General features: G+C 45.8%; 1 protein-coding gene across 2 annotated transcripts; it reads left to right on the top strand.

Annotated features, from left to right (window-relative positions):
- Positions 1-25,940, top strand: map1sa (microtubule-associated protein 1Sa). Of its 2 annotated transcripts, XM_068015995.1 has the most exons (8): positions 1-154; positions 2,485-2,586; positions 10,893-10,975; positions 12,051-12,191; positions 12,589-14,698; positions 16,211-16,378; positions 17,589-17,809; positions 18,892-25,940. In XM_068015995.1, exons 1-8 carry the CDS (start codon positions 40-42, stop codon positions 19,045-19,047), a joined length of 3,096 nt encoding a protein of 1,031 aa, XP_067872096.1. In that variant the 5' UTR covers positions 1-39; the 3' UTR covers positions 19,048-25,940. The 2 variants fall into 2 exon arrangements, with proteins under 2 accessions (XP_067872096.1, XP_067872095.1); XM_068015994.1 differs by having other exon boundaries at positions 12,589-16,378.
- The last annotated feature ends 230 nt before the right edge of the window (positions 25,941-26,170 follow it).

The following is a 26,170-nucleotide window of genomic DNA, read 5'->3' as shown; positions in this document are numbered from 1 at the left end:
GGGGTTTATGGGCCTGGAGCGCGAGCAGGAGCGGAGTGAATGGCGGCTCCAGACCGAGGAAGCGGCCCCGGGACCAAAGCCTCCGCCCTGGTGGTGGTTGGAGAGTCCGGGAGAGCGGAGCTGCTGCGGGATGTAACTGCGCAGATCCAGCGAGGTGGGGCCTTTAATGTGACTGAGACAGAGAGACAGGCGGCGGCGTTAAAACAGGCAAAGTCCCGCGGAGAGTAATTAACGGCAGGGGATTGAGGCAATGCAACTTGCTTATTGCCCTTCTTGGGGTATGGGAGCATTGCACCCCTATAACACCCTTTCCCGGGGCATTGCAACTGTTTAATACCCGCTCCTGGGGTCTGAGAGCATTCACACTGTTCCCGGGGCATTTCAATTGTTTAATACCCCGCCTGGAGTATTGGCGCATTGCAAACCATGATACCACCTTCTGGGGCAGTGCAAATGTTTGCCAACCGGTATCGGAGCATTGTAACCCGCTGCCGGGGAATTGCAACTTCACATGGGGTATTTGGTGGCTATAAAAATAAACCGCTCGGCACCTTTGCCGCGGGAATTTCTTTGTTTTTAGGCTGTTAATATGGTGACTTTTCCTTTTGAAATGAGGGTGAATTACTTCCTTTGTTTCCTATCTAAACATCCAGCCGCTGTCTGCAGCAGACAGGAGATGCTTCTGGCTGATATCTCAGTGATTGTTGAATCTTGTTACCGGAGGCACCGGACACTCTCTTCTGGCTGGAAGAGGTGACTCAGGCCTGCACCGTCTGCCTTTCCGGGCCAATCTGTGATGGCCTGACGGTGCTTTTTTTTTCCAAGTTTGTAGGGATCGATTTAACATTCTCTTCCACCCCCCTTCTCTCCAACAAAAAAAGCGCCCACCAGTACAAAGGGCTGTTTGTAATCTTTCGGGAAAAATATTTATCTACATCCTTTGGCAGTTGTAACCCGAGCTGGGCTCCCGCCTGTCCCTGCAGCAGCAGAGTTTGAATTTTTCAATGCATTCCCGCAGAAACGCCTCCTTGCGTCTGGTTTGCGGGATGTTCCCGTAGGATGCGAAAAACATGGGAAGGGGGGGGGGGGGGAGCGATTAATATCTCAATCCCGAAGTCCTGTAATATCCAGCGATTCCCTGTGTATTCCAGGATTAGTGACAGACATGTCTCCGCGGTGCTGGTTTAATGTCAAAGAACTGGACACAATGTGTCAGTTTCACCCTGTGGACACAATGTGTTAGTTTCATGTTGTGATCCGAGTGGGCGGTTATAATGTATCGTTTTCTTTTTATGAAAAAATACAATGTGTCAGTTTCATCTTTGGACACATTGTAACTGATGTCAGTTTCCTGTTGCTACAGTCGTCACTGACCTTGGGTCGTTTTACTACGTTTAAAGGCGCTATATCAATGCAAATTGTTGTCTTCCCGCTCATCTCCCCCCCCCCCCCCCCCCCCCCAAAGCACCCTCGTATATTCCCATTGGTCTGTATGTGCTTTTACACTTAAAGCTAGTCTTTTTAATTCTGTCTGTTTGGAAATATTGTCTCCTTGGGATCCCCTATCTAAAAGGAAGCCTGGTCCCATGCATTTAATCTACTATGGCCAGACAACCTTAATGCAGTGCAGATCAGTAATTTGCCATTACCTGGGTGGGTATGGTCGGCACTCCATTAGTAATTGAAACAATTGATGTACAGTAACCTGTCAAATAACAGAAAATGAAGGAAACACTCAACCGGTCAGACAGCATCTGTGGAGAGACAATCGGAGTTAACGTTACATGCTGATGACCTTTCAACAGAACAGATCATTGACCTGAAACATTAACTGTTTCTCAGTAAATTGTATAGTTGGGACAAGAAGTTGTCCAAAGAGATGACGACAGAGGGCAAAATGTTGCTGAGGGACTTCGCTGTGGGGAAGTGTAGTCAGCCAGTGGATCAGAGAAAGACAAATTGGAATATTTTCTTGATGGTTAGACTGTGGAGCAACAAAGGGATTTGATTCTGTGTGAAATTCACTAAAGGTTTGTGGACAGAATCAATGAGGCTAATGGAATGTTGGCCTTTAACTTGAGGGATTGGAATACCAAGGGGGAAGAAGTGATGTTTCAGGTCAGAGCCTTGCTCAGACCCCATGTGTCTGGCACTAGAACTTGGGTAGGATGTAATGACCCTGAAGAGGGTGCAGTCCAGATTTACCAAAATTACACTGGGGATGAAATGGTTAAATTTTGAGGTCAGGTTGCATAAACTTGACTTTTGTTCCAGATGGGGTTTGATCAAGGCTCCAACAACTGAAGCATCACTTCCTCATCTCTGAATTCCAGTGACATTGTGATAAAGGCCACAATTCATGAGCCTTTTTGAATGTTTTTTTTTCTATTTGCCCACTGGCTTTGAGCTCCCTGTATCTTGACACCCAAATTCCTGTGTTGCTCCCCACCCCCCTCCTCAATGCCTGTGTTGTTTCTTCTCTAGGTATCCTCTCCTGGGACATTGATGCTGCTGCTTACAGCCTGGATGAACAGCTGAAGCTCTTTGTCTCCAGACACTCTGCTACATTTCCTGAGGAAGCGAAAGGTTAGTCCTTCGTTTTGTTTGCTGTGGTTGAGTTCTTTCCAATTTCACCCAATGGTTCAGCTGCAGAGGATTTTCTGAATTTCAAGTACTGAATGTTTGGGGATTTTGTTTTCTCTCTGATCAATAATGTTTTCATTCTGTGGTGCTTTTGAATACTTGGAGTGAAAAACTTGAAGCTGGTCTGGTTTTGATTGTGAGGTTAGATAGCGGTGCACAGGGGACCCGCCCCCCCCCCTCCTGAATAACCCATTTTTCTGATTGAAGTTGTGGAATCTTCAGTTGAAAGAAGAGCGAACTTGCATTTATATAGTGCCTTTTATGACCTCAGAACATCCCAAACACTTTACACCCAATGAAGTACTTTTGAAATGTAGTCACTGTAGTAGGGAAATATGGCAGCCAGCTTGCGCACAGCAAGCTCACATAAATGTGATCAGATAATCTGTTAGTTGAGGGATGAATATTGGCCAGGACACTGCAGAGATCTCTCCTGCTTTTCAAATAGTGCTTATGGGATTCCCCTAATATAGGAGCTCGAAAACATGGGTGCACCTTTTGTTTAGGGATGGGAAGTTGAGGTTCAAATCCTGTCCCTGTGAATCAGCCAGCAGTGGTACAGAGTATAAACTGTCAAATACCCATGTCTGAATGTTGCATCTTTAAACTGTGAGTAAGCTGATCTCAGCCCCACATCTGTATGGCCTGACAATTGGTTTCAGTATCCCAGAGCTAGGAAGAGGGCAATAATGGCCAGAGTTTATGCTGGTGAGTCTTGATATTTATGCTGCAAAGTGGGGTGGTGCCTGGGAGGAGGGATGTGTGTGGGGCTGGAAAGAGACTCTGGTCAGCTGTGATGCCCCCTAGAGGTGAATATCCTCCTGAGACTGACAGGCCATCCTCATAGATGAAAGATGGATGGTTGGACGAGAGGGAGATGGCATCTTCAATCGAGGAAAGCAGTTGATCAGCTTTGGCCTTGTGCCAATGAGAAACTCTTCCAGCAGACTGTGGTAGTGAGTCACCCCCCCCCCCCCACCCCCCCCTCACACTATCACTTGTGACTCTCTGGTGACTGATTGGGGGAAGTAGGCTGCAGACATGTCAATGGAGGGAGTCTTTCGGGTAGTGACTGTTTTTGCGTAGGATGCTGAGTCACCTGTCCCTTGAGAAGCACCCGTTTCGAGCTGATCTGCTAACACCCAGCCCTCTAGCAGCAGTGACCTCGGAGTGGCTAGTCATTATGGAGGTAGTGAAAGCTGTGGCCTCACTGGGCTGAAACCAGTGATTGTATCAACAGGGCAGGGTTCTGCATGTAGAACTTCAACTCAATTCCATGCAGCTAAAAATCTGAATACCAAACCTTTATCTGTTTAATAAATCTATCTCTCATCTGATTTGAAATACGAGAGAGAATTAATTCAACCCTTAACTCAGTTTATACAACAAGGAGAGGCCCCAGCAGCACTATTAGTAACTAGGCAGTGTGTCCCTGTGACTTGCAATTTTCTTCTTTGTTGTCATTGTCCACACCTGCAGTTTAAATCTGTGTATGTGGCACAAGGCTCAAAGGACAAAGACTTGCATTTATATAATGCTGTTCAAATAAATTAAATATTGGGAAGACTGGGGCCATTGTCTTCAGTCCCTACCACAAACTCCCTTCCCTCGCTACCAACTCCATTCCTTTCCCTGGCAACTGCCTGCCACTGTTCACAACCGTTGTCTTATTTGACTTTGTGATGATCTTCCAACCACAAATCTGCACCATTGCCACCTCAGTACATCAGCCAACTCCATCCCTGCCTCACTTCATCTGCTGAAACCTTCATCTGTGCCTTTGCTACCTCTAGACTTGACTATTCCAACACACTCCTGGGTGGCCTCCCTAGTTCTTTCCTCCATAGAATTCTGGATGACCTCAAGTCTGTCATATCCTAACTCGCACCATTCACCCATCACCCTAGAGCGTGGCTACCCGACCAGGCCCGGCAATGTGTGTCGGGTTCGGGTCGAGCCGCTCTTCCGGGTCTGGCATTTGGGCTTGGGCCGGGTCGGACACAGTGACAGCCAGGACGTCAAGGTGGGAAACATGCATCCGGATTCCGCACTAGTCTGCAGTGAGTGATTCCATCCAAGGTAGAGCACTTTAATATAATAAACTTCATTCCAGTGGTCGGATCAGGCATGGGAAAAAAAATCATAGGACTCTGGCTGGGTCGGGCTCAGGTCGGATGTGGTTCTGTCAGGCTCGGGTTGGGTTCCAATTGCAGACCCGAGCAGGCCTTTACATCACCCTGTGCTCACTGACTTAATTTGGCTCAAATCTGGTAACCCCTCGATTTTTGGAATCCACATCCATGTTTTCAAATCAGTCTGTGACCTCCCCCCTCCCTATCTCTGTAACCTCCTCCAGCCCTATAACCCTCCAATCTCCTCCATTTGAGCATCTTTGATTTTAATTGCTCTACCATTGGTGGCTTCAGCTGCCTGGACCCTAAGCTCTCGAATTCCCTCCCTCCACCTCTCTCTCTCTCTCTACCTCTCCTCTTTTTAAGACTCTCCATTAAACCTACCTCTTTGACCAGGTCACCTGTCCTAATATCTCCTTAACTAGCTCGGTGTCAAATTTTATTTGCTCCAATGAAGTGCCTTGGGATGTTTTATTATGTGGAAGGTGCTATATAAATGCAAGTTGTTCAGAACCTCAGGATGTCCCAAAGCCAATGACATGCACTTTTATACTGTTGGAAACATGGCAGCCAATTTGCACACAGTAAGATCCCACCAATAGTAATGGACAGATCTGTTTGTGATATTGTTTGAGGAATAAATTTGGCCAGGGCACCAGAAAGAACTCCCCTGCTCTTTCAATAGTGGCCCTGGGATCCTTTACATCCACCTGAGGGGGGCAGATGGGGAAAAATGGCACCTTTGACAGTGCAGCACTGGGAGTGTATATTTTGTGCGGGACAGGGATCCGTTCAGTCCCTTTAATCACAGCTGGATATTGAGTGCTATTTGATAGGTGTAATGATTTCAATAGACTTTCGGGCACTGAGAATCAAGAGATAGGGGATAAAAGTAGAATTGGTTTGGAAGTTCAGCAATGATAAATGGTGAAGCAAGTTTGTTTGGCTGTATGGCCTACTCTTGGTGTGTCTCAATTATCCTTGACTAGATTTCCAGGCTCCTGAGATTCTTCCTGCTCTTCCATCTCTTGTTACAAAGCTTTCCCTGGCCTGAGGTGGATTGAGGGGTGGGGAGGGGTGATGATCACTTCCTTCTGACTGTTGGAGGCAGGTGTTCATGCTATGGGGAGGGCAGGAATGTTGGGAATCTCAGCCATCTGTGTCCGTGTGTGTTTTTTGTCTCGTTTCTGTTCCTGTTGCTCTCTGCTCGTAGGAGCAGCATTTAGTGATGGAACACTGAGCTGTGTGGTTTGGAAGCCTCCTCAGGGAGGGGTGTGCATACTTTTAATAACTGCACACATCTCCTCTACATTTATAGACACCAGAAATTCTTGGAGCAGCTCAACTGTCTTGCGAACAGTTGAAGATAATGCCAAATATAGCTGCCGTCCTGCATCAAAGATGGTGGCCAATCAACTTGACCAAAAGTAGGAATTAGATAAATATTAGGATTTTCTAACAATCTGTTCATTTTGGTAGCAACAGTTGATAACCATACAAAATGAGTGTGTGATTATACTTGAGTCCAAATGGGCTGACCACCTCCCCTTATCATTCAAGAGCATTATCATGGCCAAATGCCCCATCATTCTGCGGGTTACCATTGACCAGAAACTTAACTGGACCAGCCATATAAATACAGTGTACAAGTGCAGGTCGGAGGCTGGGAATCCTGTGGTGAGTGACTCCCTAGCCTGTCCATCTACAAGGTCAGGAGTGTGATGGAATATTCTCCATTTGCCTGGATGAGTGCAGCTGCAAAAACACTCACGAAGCTCAACACTGTCCAGGACGAAACAGCCTGCTTGATCAGCACCCCATCCACAAACAAACATTCACTTCCTCCACCGCTGACGCACAGTGGCAGCAGTGTGTACCATCTACAAAATGCACTGCAGCAACTCTCCAAGGCTCCTCCAACAACACCTTCCAAACCTGTGACCTCTACCACCTAGAAGGACGAGCGCAGCAGGTGCATGGGAACATCACCACCTGCAAGTATTGACACCCTCTCCTGACCCATAGTCAAACTCCACCCTGACTTGGAAATATATCGCTGTTCCTTCATCGTGACTAGAACTTTCTTCCTACCAGCACCTCGAGCACCTTCACATGAACTGCAAAGCTTCAAGAAGACAGCTCACTGCCATCTCCAGGGCAGCCAGGGATGGCCAATAAATGTCGGCCTTGACAGTGATGCTCACATCCTGAGAAACTTTTAAAGGGAAAAAAAAAATTGCAGGTATGATTAGAGTGTGAAGTCCATGATGGGTGGTAAAACCAGTGGTGTTAAATATTTCTTCCCAGTGTGTTGCTGCTCTTCTGTTAATGCTTTCAGAAGAGCGGGCACTCTCCCCAGTGACCTGTCTAATACTCATTCCTCTACCAACATTGCTAAAGTGGATTATCTGGTTATTGTTTTTTTTTTTTTTGAGGGATCTTGCTGTGCACAAATTAACTGCCTCACTTCCCTATTACAACGATAACTACGTACATAAAGTACTTCATTGGCTGTGAAGCACTTTGGGACATCTTGACGTGAATATGTCAATAGAAATTCTTTCCATTTAATCTATTCTAATCTCACTGGTTTCAGCCTTTGTAAATTCTTGTTCTGAAGTCTGGCCAAGGCAGAGGATGAAATAGCAAGTGCTGGCTCATTTATCTAATATGGAGAGACCCTTTGTCAGTGTGCTTGTCCCAAATGATGTGAATTTCACATGATGGCACTGTTTAGAGACTTCTGACTTCTCCACTAATCATCAGTTTTGAAGCCCACCACACGGCCTGCAAGAGAACATTTGACCCACCCGAGTATTTTAGATTGAGGGTCACAGAGAATCTTTTGTTCACAAAGTGCCTGTGGTTTAAGCAAGGCTTCCGGTGCAGAGGCTGTGAAGTCCCAGCCAGGTCAGTCAAGCTATGCTGCAAGGTTTCAGTACAAAAACAAAATGCTGTGGATGCTGGAAATCTGAAATAAAAACAGAAAATGCTGGTAATATTCAGCAGGTCGAGCAGTATCTGTAGAGTGAGGTGCTAAATGCTGGAGTCCAACCTGTGAGTTTAATGCCACAATCATCTGCATCAATCTCCAGAACAACCTCCAGTGTTGCTGTGGTTGTGGGCTTTCTGAATGTGTGGGATTCTGTTCTGTAACCCATCGCCTAGCAGAAAATTGATCCAATTCAATAAATATTTCTGGGATTTACTGAGATTTGGGGGGTCTCTGTGCGTTTGGGGAACTGTGAGAGAAAATGGGGTTGGTGTGAGGTCGGGCATATCTTGTACCTTGTGTGCTGCCTGGTCTGCCCAGTCAAACAGGACAGAGGAGGGTGGAGGTGGAAAGAGATTAGATTTGCATCTAAACTGGTGGAGAATGATGTGATCATGAGATGTTCCAGCTATCTGATGGTATCTTTGACGTTCCATTAAATTGCTCCAGCACCCCAGCAGCAGAATCAATCATTAAGGAGGCTACAGCTGGGCACTTAGAAAAGCTCAAGGTAATCGGGAATAGTCAGCATGGCTTTGTGAAAGGGAGATCATGTTTAACCAATTTATTGGAGTTTTTGAAGAGTAACATGTGCCGTGGATAAAGGGGAGCCCATTGACGTTCTGTACGTGAATTCCTGAAGGCATTTGACAGTTCCACATAAAAGGTTATTGCTCATGGTGTAGGGTGTAAGATATTAACATGGATTGAAGATTGGCTGGCTGGCAGAAAACAGCTTATGCATTAATGGATCCTTTTCTGATGGGGCCCAGGCAGCATCCTGCCTAAGCTCTGGAATTCCCTCCCTAAACCCCTCCACCACTCTACCCCTCCTCCTTTAAGACTCTCCTTAAAACGTACCTCTTTGGCCATCACCTGCTCTAATATCTCCTTATATGGCATAATGTCAAATTTTGTTAATTACTCCTGTGAAGTGCCTTGGAATGTTTTACTGCATTAAAGATGCTATATAAATGCAACTTGTTCCACGTTTTGTTGCTGCTTCAGTTTTGCTTTTGGCACCATCCTGCTAAACACTCAGACCCCCTGCTATTTCCTTGCTGATGTTTAATTGGTGTTTCGCAATTCAGATCATTTTCTAATTTCTTTAACATGTAGGAGCATGCATCTGAGCCATTAGGTAATGGGTTCAAGTCCGACTGCGGAGACTTCTGTATTTAATCTAGGCTGATGCTCCCTGTGTAGTACTGAGAGTGCTGCACTGTCTGAGGTACTGCCTTTCAGATGAGACATTAAATTGAGGCTCTGTTAGCCCCTCAAGTGGGTTTGAAGGCTACCGCAACCACTTTTGAAGAACAGGGGAGTCCTCATCTGTGTCCTGGACAAGTATTTAACCCTTAACCAACACCACCAAAAAAGATGATCTGGTCGCTATCACTTTGCAGTGCTCTATTTGCCATGTTCCCTGCATAGAATAGTGAGTGCACTTCAAAAGTATTTCATTGGTTGGAACTTGCTTTGGGATGTCCTGGGATGCTGAAAGGTGCTATAGAAATACTGGGTCGTTCTACAGTAAACCTATCTGTAATGAATTGATTATACTGCAATCCTGCTCTTCTGTACAGATGACGCTCTCTTTTTGGATGCAAGGTTTGCCTGGGGAATTTATCCAAACAGGTTCCTCTCAGTAATGTACTATTTGGGTGTGTGGGGTTTCAGGAAGTGCAGGGCTTGAATCCCTGTAATTGTTCTGTTCTCAAGAGAGCGTGACCTGCACTGCCCCACACACATTCATTGTCCGATTCAGAGTGTAGTGGTTCATTTTGGTAGGAAGAACAAGGAGAGGCAATATAAAATAGAGACCAATTCTAAAGTGGGTGTAGGAGCGGTGGGGTGGTGGTATATGTACACAAATTGAAGGTGGCAGGGCAGATTGAGAAAGCAGTTAATAAGGCACGCAGAATCCTGGCCTTTATAAATAGAGGCACAAAGGCAAGGATGTTATGGTGAACCTTTTATAACACACCAGTTTGGCCTCAACTGGAATATTGTCCAGTTCTGGGCACTGCACTTTAGGAAGGATGTGAAGACTTTAAAGATGTTGCAGAAAAAAAGTTTACAAGAATGATTCCAGAAATGAGGACTTCAGGTATGTAGATAGATTGGAGAAGCTGGGGCTGTTTTCCTTAGAGCAGAGGAGTTTGATAGAGGTGCTCAAAATCATGAAGGGCCTTGCCAGAGTAGATAGAGTAACTGTTCCCATTAGCAGAAGGATCAATAACCTGAGGACACCAATTTAAAGTGATTGACAAAAGAAGCAACAGTGACCTGTATTTAAAAAAAAACTTTTACGCAGCAAGTGTTTAGGATCTGGAATGCACTGCCAGAGAGTGTGGTGGAGGCAAATCCAATCGGCTCTCAAAAGGGAATTGGATAATTATCTGGCGAGAAAATTTGCAGGGCTACAGGGAAAAGGTGGCAGAGTGGGACTAGATGAGTTGCTCTTGCAGAGAAACTGCACCGGCATGGGACGAATGGCCTCTGTTTGTGCTGTAACTGTTCTGATTCTATTATAGGTGTAGCTGCTGGAGATGAATTTTCTTTCTGCTTTTGGATCCCATCAAACACTCCAGTTGTATGGGTGCTTGCAAAATTTTTCTACTTCATCAGTTGTCCTGAGAGGTTCATTTTAAGGACAGTTTTGTGCTGTGGGAAACATGCATGTTAGATCCTGACCACAGGTCAGCAGCCAGATTCCAATCATCAGTCTGGGCATGGGGAGAACCCAGGACACACAGGTGTAAGGATGATGTCTAACCTGATGTAGCTCTCTGGCTGAAGAAGCTAGTTTCATGAGCTGGATTCACACTAATGTATGTTCCTGTCTCTCTCATCTCCTCTAGCCATGTGTGGGAGGCTTGTTTATCTAGAATATTCTTTAAAAGCTTCCCACTTAACACTCTGTTTTGCACTTAATCCATTTCCTTTAAGTCATCCCAACTGCCAGTGACAGATCTGTCTCCACCAGTAATGTGCCCCAGTGTTGTACGGTGCAGGCCTGTCTCCACCAGTAATGTGCCCAGTGTTGTACGGTGCAGGCCTGTCTGGCTGTTATCAGCTGGGTTCATGTTTCTTCTTTCAATTTGTCCTTATTTCTGTCTTAGGCCAGAAGATTCTCCATCACTGTGGTGAGGCTTTGGAAACACTGGTCCTGATAAACCCCTCCAATGAGTTGCTGTGCACTGAGGTGAGGCATCATTTGTTCCTTTCTAATCTCATGACCTCCCTATATATTCTCTCCTCCCTTCCCCCCCCCCCCCCCCCCCACCCCCTGCCAACACAACCACCATCCCAGGTTTTCCCCTTCCTCTCCTGAAGGTGCAGCCTCCTGCTGGAACAGCTTCCCTCACTACTTCATATGCACATTAGACTATTCAACTGTGGGAGGCACTATAGTTAAGGCCTACCCTGGCTGCCTGCCTTTCACTGTGTTGTCTGTGCCCGTGTGGCCCTGGAGAGGGAGCACGCGGTGCCCAACAGTACTCTTAATGCTTGCTGCAGTCAGTGTAGAGTATAGAGTATCGTGAGGAATAATCTGAGTTAGTTGTTAAGGTTCCTTATTCTTTTGCTGTTGTATTTTAAGCATCTTTAGTTTAATCAGCTGTGGCTCAGTGGGTAGCACTCTTTTCTGAGTAAGGAGGCTTGTGGGCTCAAGTCCCACTCCAGAGGCTTGAGTCCATAATCCAGGCTGACACACCCGGTGCAGTACTGAGGGAGTGCTGCACTGTTGAAGGTGCTGCATTTCGGATCAGACATTAAATTGAGGCCCCATTTCCCCTTTTGGGTAGATGTAAAAGATCCTGTGGCATTATTTCAAAGAACAGCAGGGGTGTCCTGACCAATATTTATCCCTCAACCAATATCTCAAACAGATTATCTAATCATTTATTTCATTGCTGTTTGTGTGGTCTTGCTGTGCACCAGTTGGCTTCCATGTTTCCTATAGTGTCTACACTTGGGGAAGAATGATTGGCTGTATGTTTTGGGATGTCCTGAGGTGGTGCAAGCTACTATAAATGTAAGTTCTTTAATTGGAGCAGTTGTTTGGTAATTCTATTAGTGGATGCCCTTAAAGTAACACTTGTGGTTCAGTTTCCTAGTTGACACTGCAGCAACTTGGTGTCACTCCTGTTAGTCTGTTTGAAACCAGGGGTGCAGCAACTAGGGACAAGAGGCTGCAATAACCCAACGCCCTTATTGTCTTTTAACAGGATCTGTTTTAATGAAGCTTGACTGATTTTTGTGTTGCTGTTTTAATCTAGGTACAGACTCTGATATCCGCAGCATCGCGACACAAGCTGTTGGTGTTGGCTGGGCCATGTCTGGAGGAATCGGGTGATCTACTCTTGCAGAAAGGATCCTTCACTCTCCAGGATTTCATCCAGATCTTCACTGACAAGGAGGTTATTTCCGACAATGCTCCATCTCCCCTTTCACTGAACCGTGCTACTGCTTCGCCATTTCGTGCAATCATTGATCTCAAAATTGAATTACACCTTGTTCATTTAGCATTTGGGCAGCCAGGGCCCCTCTGCCTATGATCTCTCTACTATGTATCCAACTCGTACTATGTCTGCCCGAGGAGTGTTTTCAAGGGACAGTGTAAAATAAGGACAAGAATTTTAAAATTGAGATATTGCTGGACCAACAGCCAATTTGGGTCAGCAAGCACAGGGGTGATGGGTTAATGGGACTTGCTGCAAGTTAAGACACAGGCAGCAGAGTTTTGGATGAGCTGAAGTTTATGGAAATGAGTGTAGGATGATGTATTAATAAGTTGACATTTTGCTTTCCTCTTAGATCGGAGAGCTGTTAAGCTTCACTCCTCCTGCTGACAAGGCCAGCCTTACGCTCGCCTGCCCTGATTTAGGAGAATGGAAGAAATCGAGCTTGGAGAAGCACAGTCTCCAGGAGTTCATTGAGATCAAGCTGAATCCTCCTGTCACACTGCCCGAGATGGAAGGGCTGCAGGAATTCCTGGAGTATCTGTCCGAAACTTTGGAGTCGTCCTCACCATTTGACCTCCTGGAACCCCCAGCTACGGTGGGCTTCCTGAAGCTCTCCAAACCGTGCTGCTACATCTTCCCAGGAGGGCGAGGAGACTCTGCCTTCTTTGCTGTTAATGGCTTCAATATTCTGGTGGATGGAGGATCAGACCAGAAATCCTCGTACTGGAAGCTTGTCCGCCACCTAGACAGGATTGACTCTATCCTGTTGACTCACATTGGGACCGACAACCTGCCTGGAATCAACAGTTTGCTACAGAGAAAGCTGGCGGAACTGGACGAGGATCAATCTCAAGACTGTGAACTGAATGGTGACTGGATGAAGAATCTTATTTCTCCCGAGATAGGTGTCATGTTTCTCAATGCACCCAAAAGGCTCCAGCATATTGAGAGAAATAATATCAGGCGAAGCATTGATGAGATTAGTGTAACACTTCAGTATCTGGATCATTTGGGTATTAACGCACAGCCGCTTTGTAGAACTGTTGGTAACTCTTTAGAACCAATAATTCTCTTTCAAAAGATGGGAGTTGGACGCCTGGAGATGTATGTCCTTAACCCTTGTAAAGGCAGTAAAGACCTGGAATTCATGATGCAACAGTGGACAGGCAATGGTTGGCCAAAAGGAGGAGACATTCCAATTCAGTGTCTGGTGTCCATTTGTGCTCTTGTTGTTTGGCACCCAGCAAGTCGGATGGCGAAGATAATCAGAGTGCTGTTTCCTGGTTGCGCTCCTCAAAACAAGATCTTGGAGGGACTAGAGAAGCTGAAACACCTGGAATTCTTGAAGCAACCTTCCGCTACCAAGAGTGAACTGGAATCTTTGCAAAAAGACAAGGGCCCCAAGCCCAAAAGGGCAGAAAGTCGGGAGAGTCTCAAGAGCCTCACCAAGGGGTCGTCTGGTAAAGCAGGACATGATTTGGAGGCTGGCATGTTGGGAGCAAGGCCGGGGTTTGCAAAGGACAAACAGAGGGTGGAGAGGAAGGACAAGCCTGGAAAAACAAAAGCTGACACGGCAGCACCAAGTGAGGGAGGAAAAGAGTCTCATTCCAATATGTCAGCAGAGCCAAAGGCCAGAGAGCAAACTGGTGAGAAACTGAAATCAGACACAAAGACAAAACTGTCCAAGGACAAACTGCAGAAGAGAGGGGTCAAATCGACAAAGCTGGAAGAGAACAAGGATGTGAAAGTCTCTAAAAGGGAAGAAAAAAAAGAAGCTGAGGAAAAGAAGTTGGTGAGAAAAGATTTGGCAAAGCCAGTTAAGAAGGAGCCTAAAAAGGAAGTTAAAAAGGATGAAAAAGCTGGAGTGAAGGCTCCCAATAAAAAAGTGTCAACCGTTTCTGCTGACAGCAGAAAGACTTTAGCAAAAGCCAGTGTACCAAGCAAAGAGACAGCTGGATCGAAAGAGGTCAGAAAAGATCAGGCTCCTTCTGCAAAAGGACCTATCAAAGTCAAATCTGGGGTTCAGAAGAAGGAGCCTGCAGCAGAATGTAAGCAAGCTCCTGGCAGTGTATCTGTTGCTGAGAAGGGAGTTGAGCTGACAACTTCCAAATTGTCCACACCAGAGGATATGACTGTGGATTTTGAAAAGCTCGAGCGAACAGAACAGGAGATGCAGGCAGGAGGCGTGGAGTTACCGAACCAGGTTGAATCGGTGCTTGGAGGGGACGAGGGGAAGGCGGTGCTGCTGCATGAACCATCGCCTGACGAAGGTTTCACCACGATGGAGAACGAAAGCGAGCTCGAATCTTCTCCCCAAGATGACTGCCATGTTGTCAGCACTGGCCTCACTGAGATTGAGGACACAGCTGTCTTGGAGGAGTGGCCTGAGACACGCGAGGGAAGCAAGGATGTGGAAGGAAAACAGGAAGCCAAAGGTGATGCGGAGGCTGAATCTGATCAAGGTATGATTAGAATTAACCATATTAATGGTCTGATCTATGATGCTGAAAATAAAGATGGTTTTGAGATGGAAAGTCCTGATAAGTTCAGGTATTTTGATGAAAAGTTGAGCCCCAGTAGGAACATGGCAGCTCACTCACCTCTTGCAAAAACCCCACGGAGTGATCGTAGTGTTAATTTTGATCTAACACCAACTGAGCTCGGGCCACCAGATGAATTTAAAGGGCAGATGTCAGTCAACAACCAAGAGGCTCTGGAGGACCATTGTGTAAGCTCTGAGGAGAAGACCTTGGAAATGGTCTCTCCTCCAGGATCTGGCCCTGCCAGTGCTGGCCACACTCCTTTCCATCAATCACCAATTGATGAGATCATTCCCAGAAGTGAAGATGGTTTAATTGAGAGTGTTTCCAGCCTCCTCAATGAGGAAATCCAGTTGAACAATGCTTTTAATAAGCCTTTAGATGGAGGACCCCAGCCAAATGCACGGCCACCATTTGAAAATGCCAATGCACCATTGGACAGACAGACCAGCTTCCTGACCCTGAGTCCATTCAAGGAAGTCGTCCCTGATGTCTCGCCAACTCTGACAACCCCTTCTTTGCCTGCAGAAGTTGGCTCTCCTCATTCCACAGAAGTTGATGAGTCTCTGTCCATCTCCTTTGAACAAGTTCTACCACCTCTTAGTGAAGCTCTGCCCTCTCCACGTGAGGGTAATCAGAGGGGGCCTCCCAATGGTCTTTCTCCTGAACATGAAGCATTCTCTGGGAAAGGTGACCCTCATGGCATGAGCCTGCCCTTGAAGTCAGTGCAAGATACATTTCTACCTCCACAGGTGCCCCAGGTCCATGCCTCGGTGGATGGTGATTGTGCATTCACTCATGGGGATGGAGTCGACGGGCATTTGCCACGTGTGGTGGGACTCCCCTCCGAATCCCCTCATGATGTTGACTTGTGCCTTGTGTCACCTTGTGAATTTAAGCACCCAAAGACTGAACTCTCCCCCTCCATCAACCCCAGCCCACGGGAATTGTCAGACGATAGTGACCTTTCCCAGGAATTTGCCAAGCCAGTTGCACAAAGGAGAAGTCACAAGTCTCCTAATAGAAAGTCACCGCTGGACGAAAGGACCCCGACCTCTGCTAGCGACTCCCTCCCGACCCTCTCGGTTTCAGATGTCCAGCCTGGGACTGAGGACTGCCCGTCAATCACTGCAGATGGGGGCATCGACTCAGAGGATGACTCAGAGAGCCTTCCTGCAGACAGGTCGGCTTCGGCCGCTTCTCGTCCTGCATCCTCCAGACCACATGACCCTCTGCCCGCCCCAATGAAAGACCCACACCCGCCCCCGCCCCAACCTGGCATCTGCATGGTAGACCCTGAGGTTCTGACCCAGAACTCTGCCAAAGAGGTCACAGAGAGGTCAAAAGGCAAAATGTTGGGTTCAAAGCCAAGTTTGGGCTCTACAGCACGAAAAAGTGAAAACACTAAAAAATCAACTTTCTCCAAAACAAAAGGTCCCCAGCTGACGTCTAAAGAGATGGATAAATTGGCCACAACCTGTAAGAGTGACCGATCTGGGAGAGTTTTCAGGGCAAGTTCCAACCAATCCTTAAATTCGGAGGAGAAGAAGGGAAGGAGTTCTCAAACAGCAAATTCCAAACCACCTTGCAGCACAGTTGCAGGTCAGTTACAGAACGCAGGTGAGACTGATGTAATCCTAGAATCTTACAGCTCAGAGGAGGCCATTCAGCCCATTATGCCTGTTAGCTCTTTTGAAAGCCCTTTGGAAAACCCCAATGGAATTGAGGTGTCTGTGTACACAGATCATTAAAATCTAATAATCAGTACAAAAAAAAATCAAAGGCTTTTGGAACTTAAGGAATAGAATGTAAAGGGGAGGAAGTTCTGCTACAGCTATGCAAAGCTCTGGTTATGCCATTTCTGGAGTAAATGTGTACAGTTCTGTGCAGCACAGATTACCAGGGCTCCAAGGGTTGTATTGATGGATTAATAAACTGGGTGTGTATTACCTGGAATGCAGAAGGTTAAGGGGTGATGTGATTGAGTTTTTGGAATTTTGAAAGGAATGGATAGGGTAGGTAGAAACTTTTTTTTTCCACAGGTGGGGGAGTCTAGGATGAGAGGACATAAACCTCAATCAGAGCCAGGCCATTCAGGAGAAGTTAGCAATAATTTCGTGCAGATGATAAAAGTGTGGAACACTATCTCTCAAAAAGCAGTTGGTGCCAGCTTCATTCTAAATCTGAGATGGAGAGGTTTTTGCGAGACAAGGGTATAAAAAGATATGGAGCTAAGGCGGGTGGGTGGAGTTAAACCGATCAGCCATGCTCTCACTGGCAGAACAAGCTGAAGGGGCTGAATGGCCTCCTGCTTATTCGGGCATTGGTGGTGCAATTGCTGTATCATTTTCTTATGCCTGCTTTTCCTGAGGGTGATGGTTTGGTGATGCTTGATGGTGAGCATCAACAGGTGGATTGACAGTTTCTATCTTTGTTTCACCAGGGTGTCAGCCATGGTGCAGTGGGTAGAACCGTTGCCTGTGGATTCACCAAGGTTTGTGGGTTGAAGCCCCACTACTCACATCAGTTTGGAATGGCCTAGGTTGAGACGTGGGCACACACTTGGCTGCAGGTGGCAGGCGTCTCTTATTCCTGAACCCAGGAGTAGGGGGCAAGTGCCATTTCCCCAAAGCTGCCCCCAAACTAGGAGGTGGCCAATCTATGCCAGTCGTTTGGAAGGGCAGACAACAAATTTTCTTCCGTTCTGCACAGTCTTAATTATTGGCTGCGGTACTTCATAAATGATATGAACTCCTCTTGCCATCCCAGGACCCAGGGTCCCTGCTCATTCACCAAGTTGTTGCTATTGCAGGTGCAGCGAGTAAGTGTCCTCCTGTGGGACCCCCTGTGTATGTTGACCTTGCCTACGTCCCCAACAACTACAGCGCCAGGACGATCAACGCAGACTTTTTTAGACGGCTACGATCTTCAGTCTATGTCATAAGTGGGGATGACTCACAAAAGGAGGGGGCGCTGAGGAACATTCTGGACTCTCTCCTGGAAGGCAAAGCAGTCTGGGGGAATAGTATCCAGGTGAGAGGGTTTTCTATCAGGGTAATGGCTGCCTGCAGCTGGTGCCTCTCAAAATATTCATCCTTGTTTACAAATCCCTCCACACCTTCACCTCTCCCTATCTATAATCTCTCAAGCCCTACAATCCTCTCCGATCGCTGCACTCCTCCAATTCTGGCCTCTTGCGCATCCCAGATTTTAATTGCTGCACCATTCCCTCCTTTTAAACCTTCACCTCTCCACCTCTTTCCTTCTCTAAGACACTCCTTAAAACCTACCTCTTTGACCAAGCTTTTGGTCACCTTTCCTAAAATCTCCTTATGTGGCTCTGTCCATTTTTGTCTGACCCTCCTGTAAACTGTCATGTGCATTCTACATTAAAGGCATTATATAAAAGCAAGTGCTGTACTGAGGGAGTGCTGCACTGTTGGAGATGCCATCTTTTAGTTGAGACATTAAATCGAGGCCCTGTCTGCCCCCTCAGGTGGATTGAAAAGATCGAAGGGCACACTCTTGAAGAACTGCAGGAAAGTTCTGGTGTCCTGAGCAATTTTTATATCTCAACCAACATCACTAAAAGCAAATTATCCGGCCATTATCACAGTGCTGTTTGTGGGACCTTGCTGTTTGCGAATTGGCTGCTGTTTTTCATACATTACAACTGTGACTACACTTCAGAAAGTCTTTCATTGGCTGCAAAGATTCTTTGGGATGTTTTGAAGTTGTGGAAGGTGCTATATAAATACAAGTTGTCTTTACTGTAGAGATGCTTGGGGGAAGCTTATTAACCTCGTACCTTAGCACTTTGCAACGCACTGTGTCTCCTACTGTAATCTTCTGCTTTTTCCAGGCTGAGGTTAATTAACAGGAAGTGACCACAAGCCCCAACAAAGCATGTTCCCTTTTCTTAAAACAACACAGCTCTCCACTGACCTGGAATATCCTTCAAACCCTTCTATCTCCAGGCAGTACCTAGCTGTCTTGCAAGTCCACTAGTAATGTCCAAATCTCTGTCCTTTCCCAGTAACTCCACAGGGTTTTCTGACATTCTGGAATGTTCCTCACTTGGAGATTGGCTGTTACCTAGCCCCTTTTCTTTGCAGGTCACCATAATCCCGACCTTTGACTCTCCGATCATGCACAAATGGTACCAGGAGACCCACGAGAGGCAACAATCGCTGAACATCACTGTGTTGGGGAGTAACAGTACGGTTGTCATGCAAGAGGAGACCTTTGCAGCTTGCAAAGTTGAATTCTGATCAGGACTATGTGCAACAGCCAAACCTTCAAGTGCATTTGCTGTGGATAGGGAGTTGTAACCTATGTTGGTTTTTCCCCCACCCCAGTCTGTCCTTGGCAATGTGTTAGACCTTTTTCTGGAATGTGTTTCTAGTGATGTCCAGTAATGCACGTAAACCCCAAGAAAGCTTTCTCCCAGTTCATATAAAGTTGCACAATCGTACCAGGCCCCAGGCTCAGAATTTCCTAGAACACCAGTGAACTGGGTGAAAAGCCAAGTTGTGACCATGGGCAAGTAACGGGCCAAGAGCCAACTGGGACCAAGGGATTGAAATGGTGACCACCAAATACTTTGGAATGCTGGCCAGTTTAAAAAAAAAAAAAAAGAACTAAAGGGGTTTTTGTCATTATATTGGACAATACAAATTATTTGGGACAATGAATAGTGGCCGAGCCTTATTGGTTCCTCGGAGTAAAATTGGGGTGATTTTGCTATGGTCTTTAGGCTGACATTTTGGCTTGCAAACTCTTTAATTCCAGCCCATTCTGGTGACTCAACTTGCCTAAGTCTTTGGTAAGTGAAGCCTCTGATATAGGAAGGGTTTAAGAGAAAGTTTCCTTTTTTACTTGCGGCAAGTCAACATAGTTTAGAATTGTAACAAATGGAAAAGCTCTCCACCCCCAGGTGCCCTGGTCCTTCGAGTAGTGTCCTGGACGTTGATCTTCCCATCTCCCCCACCCCCAGCTGATCCTGCAGGAACTCTGACGCGTATATGGGTTCCATGGGCACTGGCCTCTCTCTGGTACTTGAACCAAATGACCTATTCTTCATGCAAGTCTAGATTGTGGGCGTTAGCTGGCAATTTGGCCTGAACAGCCCAGTGACTAGGCCAGTTTTGACTGGACCCATATCCATGCCCAGCATTCACCAAGACTAGGCTGATAAACTCACCTGAGGATTGGATTGGGGCCCTGGGACAGAATAAGCCCAAAGCTGGGTGAATTCGCACACATGTAGTAAGAGAACCGTGCAGCTACCCTAATTTTGCCTAATTCTGCTTGGCCATTTTCAATTTCCAAGAAGAATGGTGCTTGAAGGGGGGATGACTTGAAAATCTTGTATCCCCCTAGATTCTGGTTTAGTTTGCAGCCATAGTGATCCTACCATTGATCATGAGTGTCTTGATGCCAAGTTTCTGTTTGGTCAAATTTAGGCCACTTCTTTTCACACATTGAGGCGAATATCAAATCAACCGATGGGCCAAGAAAGGAGCACAAGGTGGGAAATTCACAGCAAGTTTCATCGGTTGAAATCCAATTTCAAGAGGGAAGCTACGATTAGCACAGCTGGTTGTTGTCGGGCAGGTTTTGAGTCTGGGTTTTTAATGGGTGCCTATATACCACACCTCTTAGACTTGGAGAGAACAAAAAAAAATGTCAATTAATCTGTTAAATCACTGCTTCTAGAAAGTTCCACCATATAAATAAATATACAGGAGGAGCTCTGATGTTTGATATAAAATATATACTGCATGCTAATCAGCTTAATTTAAATATTGTGGGTGAGGATATGTGATGGCGGTTAGGAGGATGACATTCCATTTTCCCCTTTCTGGGAAATAGCTGAAGACCAGAGGGACGTGGAGGGGGTTTTGCAAACTGCAATAAAGGAGGGTGGGGGGTGGCGAAGCTGCAATTCCACTGAGATTGAGCTTAGATTTGAGTCAGATTCGGATTGATCAGAACTTCATCAAATTCTCTCAAACTTGGGTGTGTTTATGCCACCAAGCCACCTCCATCTTCAGTGCTATAAAAGGAGGAAGGAGAGAATTAAAACTACTACAGTTTGTGACCTATTAATGTTTTTATGTAAAGTATATCTATCTCCATTCTGCCCTTCCAACAGGAGCCATCTTTTTCTCTATTACAGGGATGTTGTAGCCTGCAAATATGATAGTTAACATTAACTCAATTATCTACCAGTAATGTACATTGATAGTGACGAGTTCCTATCAACCAGCCAGTAAGGGTTTTGTTTCTCATGAGCTGTTAGTGGAGAAGGCAGAAGAATTTGAGAATAAGTTGCTGACAGGTGAAGCCTTGTTCAGTGAGGAGATCTTGGCTGTGAGGCTTCACCTGTGTTATCTGGAAAGGCCAGACAGTGTTCCTGAAGACTGCAATGCCTCCATATTGGCTTCTTAACACATGGTGATCTAATTGCCAGCTGTAGAAGTAGCCCTGAACATGGGGCAGCTGGGTTTGTGGCCCAAGACTCAGTCCAAATCCTGTTAACAGCAGCTTCACCATATAGCCAGGCACTGACCATCAACATTTGGTCAAAGGGCAATTGTTTGACCTTTATTTAGTGACTTGGGTGAATGATGGTTCAGGAAAGTAGTAGAAGAAACTAATGTGGCAGGGGGATGGGAACCAAATGAGGTCAGTGGACAGTAAGGAGGTAGTAACTAAAGCCTGTAAGGAACTAGATAATGAAGTCAGCGTGACTAAGGGGAAGAGAAGGCAGGGAGTAGATGATGAACGCAAAGGGACTGGTGGTCTGTGGTGCATTTGTTTTAATGCAAGAAGTGTAGTAGGTAAGGCAGATGAACTTGGGGCTTGGATTAGTACCTGGGAGTATGATGTTATTGCTATTACTGAGACTTGGTTGAAGGAAGGGCATGATTGGCAACTAAATATCCCAGGATATCGATGCTTCAGGCAGGATAGAGAGGGAGGTAAAAGGGGTGGAGGAGTTGCATTACTGGTCAAAAGATATCACAGCTGTGCTGAAGGAGGGCACTATGGAGGACTCGAGCAGTGAGGCAATATGGGCAGAACTCAGAAATAGGAAGGGTGCGGTAACAATGTTGGGGCTGTACTACAGGCCTCCCAACAGCGAGCGTGAGATAGAGGTACAAATATGTAAACAGATTATGGAAAGATGTCGGATCAACAGGGTGGTGGTGATAGGAGATTTTAATTTTCCCAACATTGACTGGGATTCACTTAGTGTTAGAGGTCTAGATGGAGCAGAATTTGTAAGGAGCATCCAGGAGGGTTTTCCAGAGCAGTATGTAAATAGTCCAACTCGGGAAGGGGCCATACTGGACCTGGTGTTGGGGAATGAGCCCGGCCAGGTGGTTGAAGTTTCAGTAGGGGACTACTTTGGGAATAGTGATCACAATTCCGTAAGTTTTAGAATACTCATGGACAAAGACGAGAGTGGTCCTAAAGGAAGAGTGCTAAATTGGGGGAAGGCCAACTATACCAAAATTCGGCAGGAGCTGGGGAATGTAGATTGGGAGCAGCTGTTTGAAGATAAATCCACATTTGATATGTGGGAGGCTTTTAAAGAGAGGTTGATTAGCGTGCAGGAGAGACATGTTCCTGTGAAAATGAGGGGTAGAAATGGCAAGATTAGGGAACCATGAATGACAGGTGAAATTGTGAAACTAGCTAAAAGGGAAAAGGAAGCATACATAAGGTCTAGGAGGCTGAAGAAAGACGAAGCTTTGAAAGAATATCGGGAATGTAGGACCAATCTGAAATGAGGAATCAAGAGGGCTAAAAGGGGCCATGAAATATCTTTAGCAAACAGGGTTGAGGAAAATCCCAAAGCCTTTTATTCATATATAAGGAGCAAGAGGGTAACTAGAGAAAGGATTGGCCCACTCAAGGACAAAGGAGGAAAATTATGCGTGGAGTCAGAAAATGGGTGAGATTCTAAACGAGTACTTTGCATCGGTATTCACCGAGGAGAGGGACATGACGGATGTTGAGGTTAGGGATAGATGTTTGATTACTCTAGGTCACGTCGGCATAAGGAGGGAGGAAGTGTTGGGTATTCTAAAAGGCAGTAAGGTGGACAAGTCCCCAGGTCCGGATCGAATCTATCCCAGGTTACTGAGGGAAGCGAGAGAGGAAATAGCTGGGGGCCTTAACAGATATCTTTGCAGCATCCTTAAACACGGGTGAGGTCCCGAAGGACTGGAGAATTGCTAATGTAGTCCCCTTGTTTAAGAAGGGTAGCAGGGATAATCCAGGTAATTATAGACCGGTGAGCCTGACATCAGTGGTAGGGAAGCTGCTGGAGAAGATACTGAGGGATAGGATCTATTCCCATTTGGAAGAAAATGGGCTAATCAGTGATTGGCAACATGGTTTTGTGCAGGGAAGGTCATGTCTTACCAACTTAATAGAATTCTTTGAGGAAGTGACAAAGTTGATTGAGGGAAGGGCTGTAGATGTCATAGACATGGACTTCAGTAAGGCGTTTGATAAGGTTCCCCATGGTAGGTTGATGGAGAAAGTGAAGGCGCATGGGGTCCAGGGTATACTAGCTAGATGGATAAAGAACTGGCTGGGCAACAGGAGACAGTAGTAGTGGAAGGGAGTTTCTCAAAATGGAGACGTGTGACCAGTGGTGTTCCACAGGGATCCGTGCTGGGACCACTGTTTGTGATATACATAAATGATTTGGAGGAAAGTATAGGTGGTCTGATTAGCAAGTTTGCAGACGACACTAAGATTGGTGGAGTAGCAGATAGTGAAGGGGACTGTCAGAATACAGCAGAATATAGATAGATTGGAGAGTTGGGCAGAGCAATGTCAGATTGAGTTCAATCCAGGCAAATGCGAGGTGATGCATTTTGGAAGATCCAATTCAAGAGTGAACTATACAGTAAATGGAAAAGTCCTGGGGAAAATTGATGTTCAGAGAGATTTTGGTGTTCAGGTCCATTGTTCCCTGAAGGTGGCAACGCAGGTCAATAGAGTGGTCAAGAAGGCATACGGCATGCTTTCCTTCATTGGACGGGGTATTGAGTACAAGAGTTGGCAGGGGTCATGTTACAGTTGTATAAGACTTTGGTTCGGCCACATTTGGAATACTGCGTGCAGTTCTGGTCACCACATTACCAAAAGGATGTAGATGCTTTGGAGAGGGTGCAGAGGAGGTTTACCAGGATGTTGCCTGGTATGGAGGGCGCTAGCTATGAAGAGAGGTTGAGTAGATTAGGATTAATTTCATTAGAAAGACGGAGGTTGAGGGGGGACCTGATTGAGGTGTACAAAATCATGAGAGGTATAGACAGGGTGGATAGCAAGAAGCTTTTTCCCAGAGTGGGGGATTCAATTACTAGGGGTCACGAGTTCAAAGTGAGAGGGGAAAAGTTTACGGGGGATATGCGTGGAAAGTTCTTTACGCAGAGGGTGGTGGATGCCTGGAACGCGTTGCCAGCAGAGGTGGTAGACTCGGGCACGATAGCGTCTTTTAAGATGTATCTAGACAGATACATGAATGGGCAGGAAGCAAAGAGATACAGACCCTTAGAAAATAGGCGACATGTTTAGATAGAGGATCTGGATCGGCGCAGGCTTGGAGGGCTGAAGGGCCTGTTCCTGTGCTGTAATTTTCTTTGTTCTTTGAATAGACGGATGTATTTTGGAGTGAGTTAGTCTATTGGTAATAGCCAGACTACACTGAGGATTAGGGAGGGGTTAGAATGACTGGGATGTGCATTATGCAGAGTATGCAGAAACTCTACTTGGAAGGTCAGACTGAGGGATGTTTGTGTTCTTTGGGTTGTCTCAACTGCAGTTTTACTTTATTTATCCAGACTTGGAAATGAGCTTTAATACATTTGGCAATGCCTTTAGCCCAGAGGGGAGAGGGGTGGGGTTTGGTGGCTAGTGAAATCAAAACAGGGCAACCTCAATCTTCCCAAGTCTGGGTCGTGGGATTTGGAGGTCTCTTGGAATTTGCAGTAAGTCGAGTGCTCGTCCCCTTTTTTCCCCACCACTGACTGCTCCGGGAGTGTTGATTACAAGGTCAGACTTGCTCCAGACCCTCAGCAGAGAATCCCTATAAGCATTAAACATTATTCACTCTGGAATTATGTGGTAATTTGGGATTTGCACACTCTTTCTTGCTTGCACTGAGGAAGCTCAACAACAAAGCTCTCTTGTGCCCTGACACCAGCTGAGTGAATCCAATACACTCCGTTAAGTGGTAAACAAAGCTCGTGACAGAAGCGTGTAACTGAAAAAGCCACAATTTCAATCCAGTTATTTATTCTCAAAATTAATATATAATTTGTTTATGGTTTACACTATTTTATAATGGCTGCTTTGTCTGCGCAGGGCTGTTAATGTTCTTGTGTTAAACCTTTATTAAAGTATTTTTGAGAGGTTTAATCAGTATTAAACACTAATTGGTGAATTTTTTTAGGTTAATTAAATGGAGGGTGCAAACTTTGTCCAATTCATGCATTTTATTGAGAACTGTACTGTATTCCTGAACATGTATGTGAAACTAACTGCTGACTGACTGTGCCATACGTCAACAGGATATTTGTGTTTAAAGGGTGGTGTGTTTGCACCAATCAGTGGGAACTGTGCTTATCTTTGAATCTGTAGGAGGGGAAACCAGACCAAAATGACCAAACAGCTTTAAGAGCCATGTGTAAGTTTGGTTGTTTTTAGGCTAAGATTTGATGGCAGATGCAGAGTTTCTCCTCCACAAGGAGAAGTGATTGATTTACTCAATCCTCCATCCTGACTGGGGACCCATGCAATTTGATGTCTCTGATCCCACTGTTCGTAAGCACCGTGTTTACACTGTTTTAATTCTGGGTTCACAGGTGAGATGGGGGCTAGAGTACAGGGCAGGGGCTGCAGTTTGAGGGGAGTGGGGTGAGATTCTCTATTCCATAATTCACTTTAGTTGGAGAGAGATCTGCACGGACTTGCTCAAGTCACTCCCTGTTGCTGTGCAGAAGTCTAGGCTGCTAGTTATTCTCACTTGCTTTTTAAAGATTGTTCTGTGTACATACATAGACAGATATATCTGTTGGCACTACTGTTATAATTTCTGGCTTTAAGATAGAATTGAACAATAAAATATTTCAATAAAGGGACTGATTTTCATTTGTTATCTTCCTGCACTTCATCCAAAGTGGTGTTAATCATCTCTGCCTCTTCATTTGAATCGGCTGCTCTGTCCTTCATTCTGAAGTGCTCTGACTCATTTGCAAATACACAGCCATTTCTCTAATTGATTCATGAGATGTGGGTGTTTCTGGTAAGTCCAGAATTTTTTGCCCATCCCTAGTTGTGCTCGAGAAGGTAGTGAGCTGCTGCCTT

Source organism: Heterodontus francisci, chromosome 36, assembly GCF_036365525.1.
Source record: "Heterodontus francisci isolate sHetFra1 chromosome 36, sHetFra1.hap1, whole genome shotgun sequence".
NCBI classification, from domain to species: Eukaryota; Metazoa; Chordata; class Chondrichthyes; order Heterodontiformes; family Heterodontidae; genus Heterodontus; species Heterodontus francisci.
This window is presented reverse-complemented; position numbering and strand designations above follow the sequence as displayed.

Excerpts from the sequence above, each read along its gene's own strand:
- map1sa (XM_068015994.1), top strand. The coding sequence starts at position 40 with ATGGCGGCTCCAGACCGAGGAAGCGGCCCCGGGACCAAAGCCTCCGCC. Across the intron at positions 155-2,484 it reads AACTGCGCAGATCCAGCGAG|GTATCCTCTCCTGGGACATT; the intron begins GTGGGGCCTTTA and ends TTTCTTCTCTAG. Across the intron at positions 10,976-12,050 it reads ATGAGTTGCTGTGCACTGAG|GTACAGACTCTGATATCCGC; the intron begins GTGAGGCATCAT and ends GTTTTAATCTAG.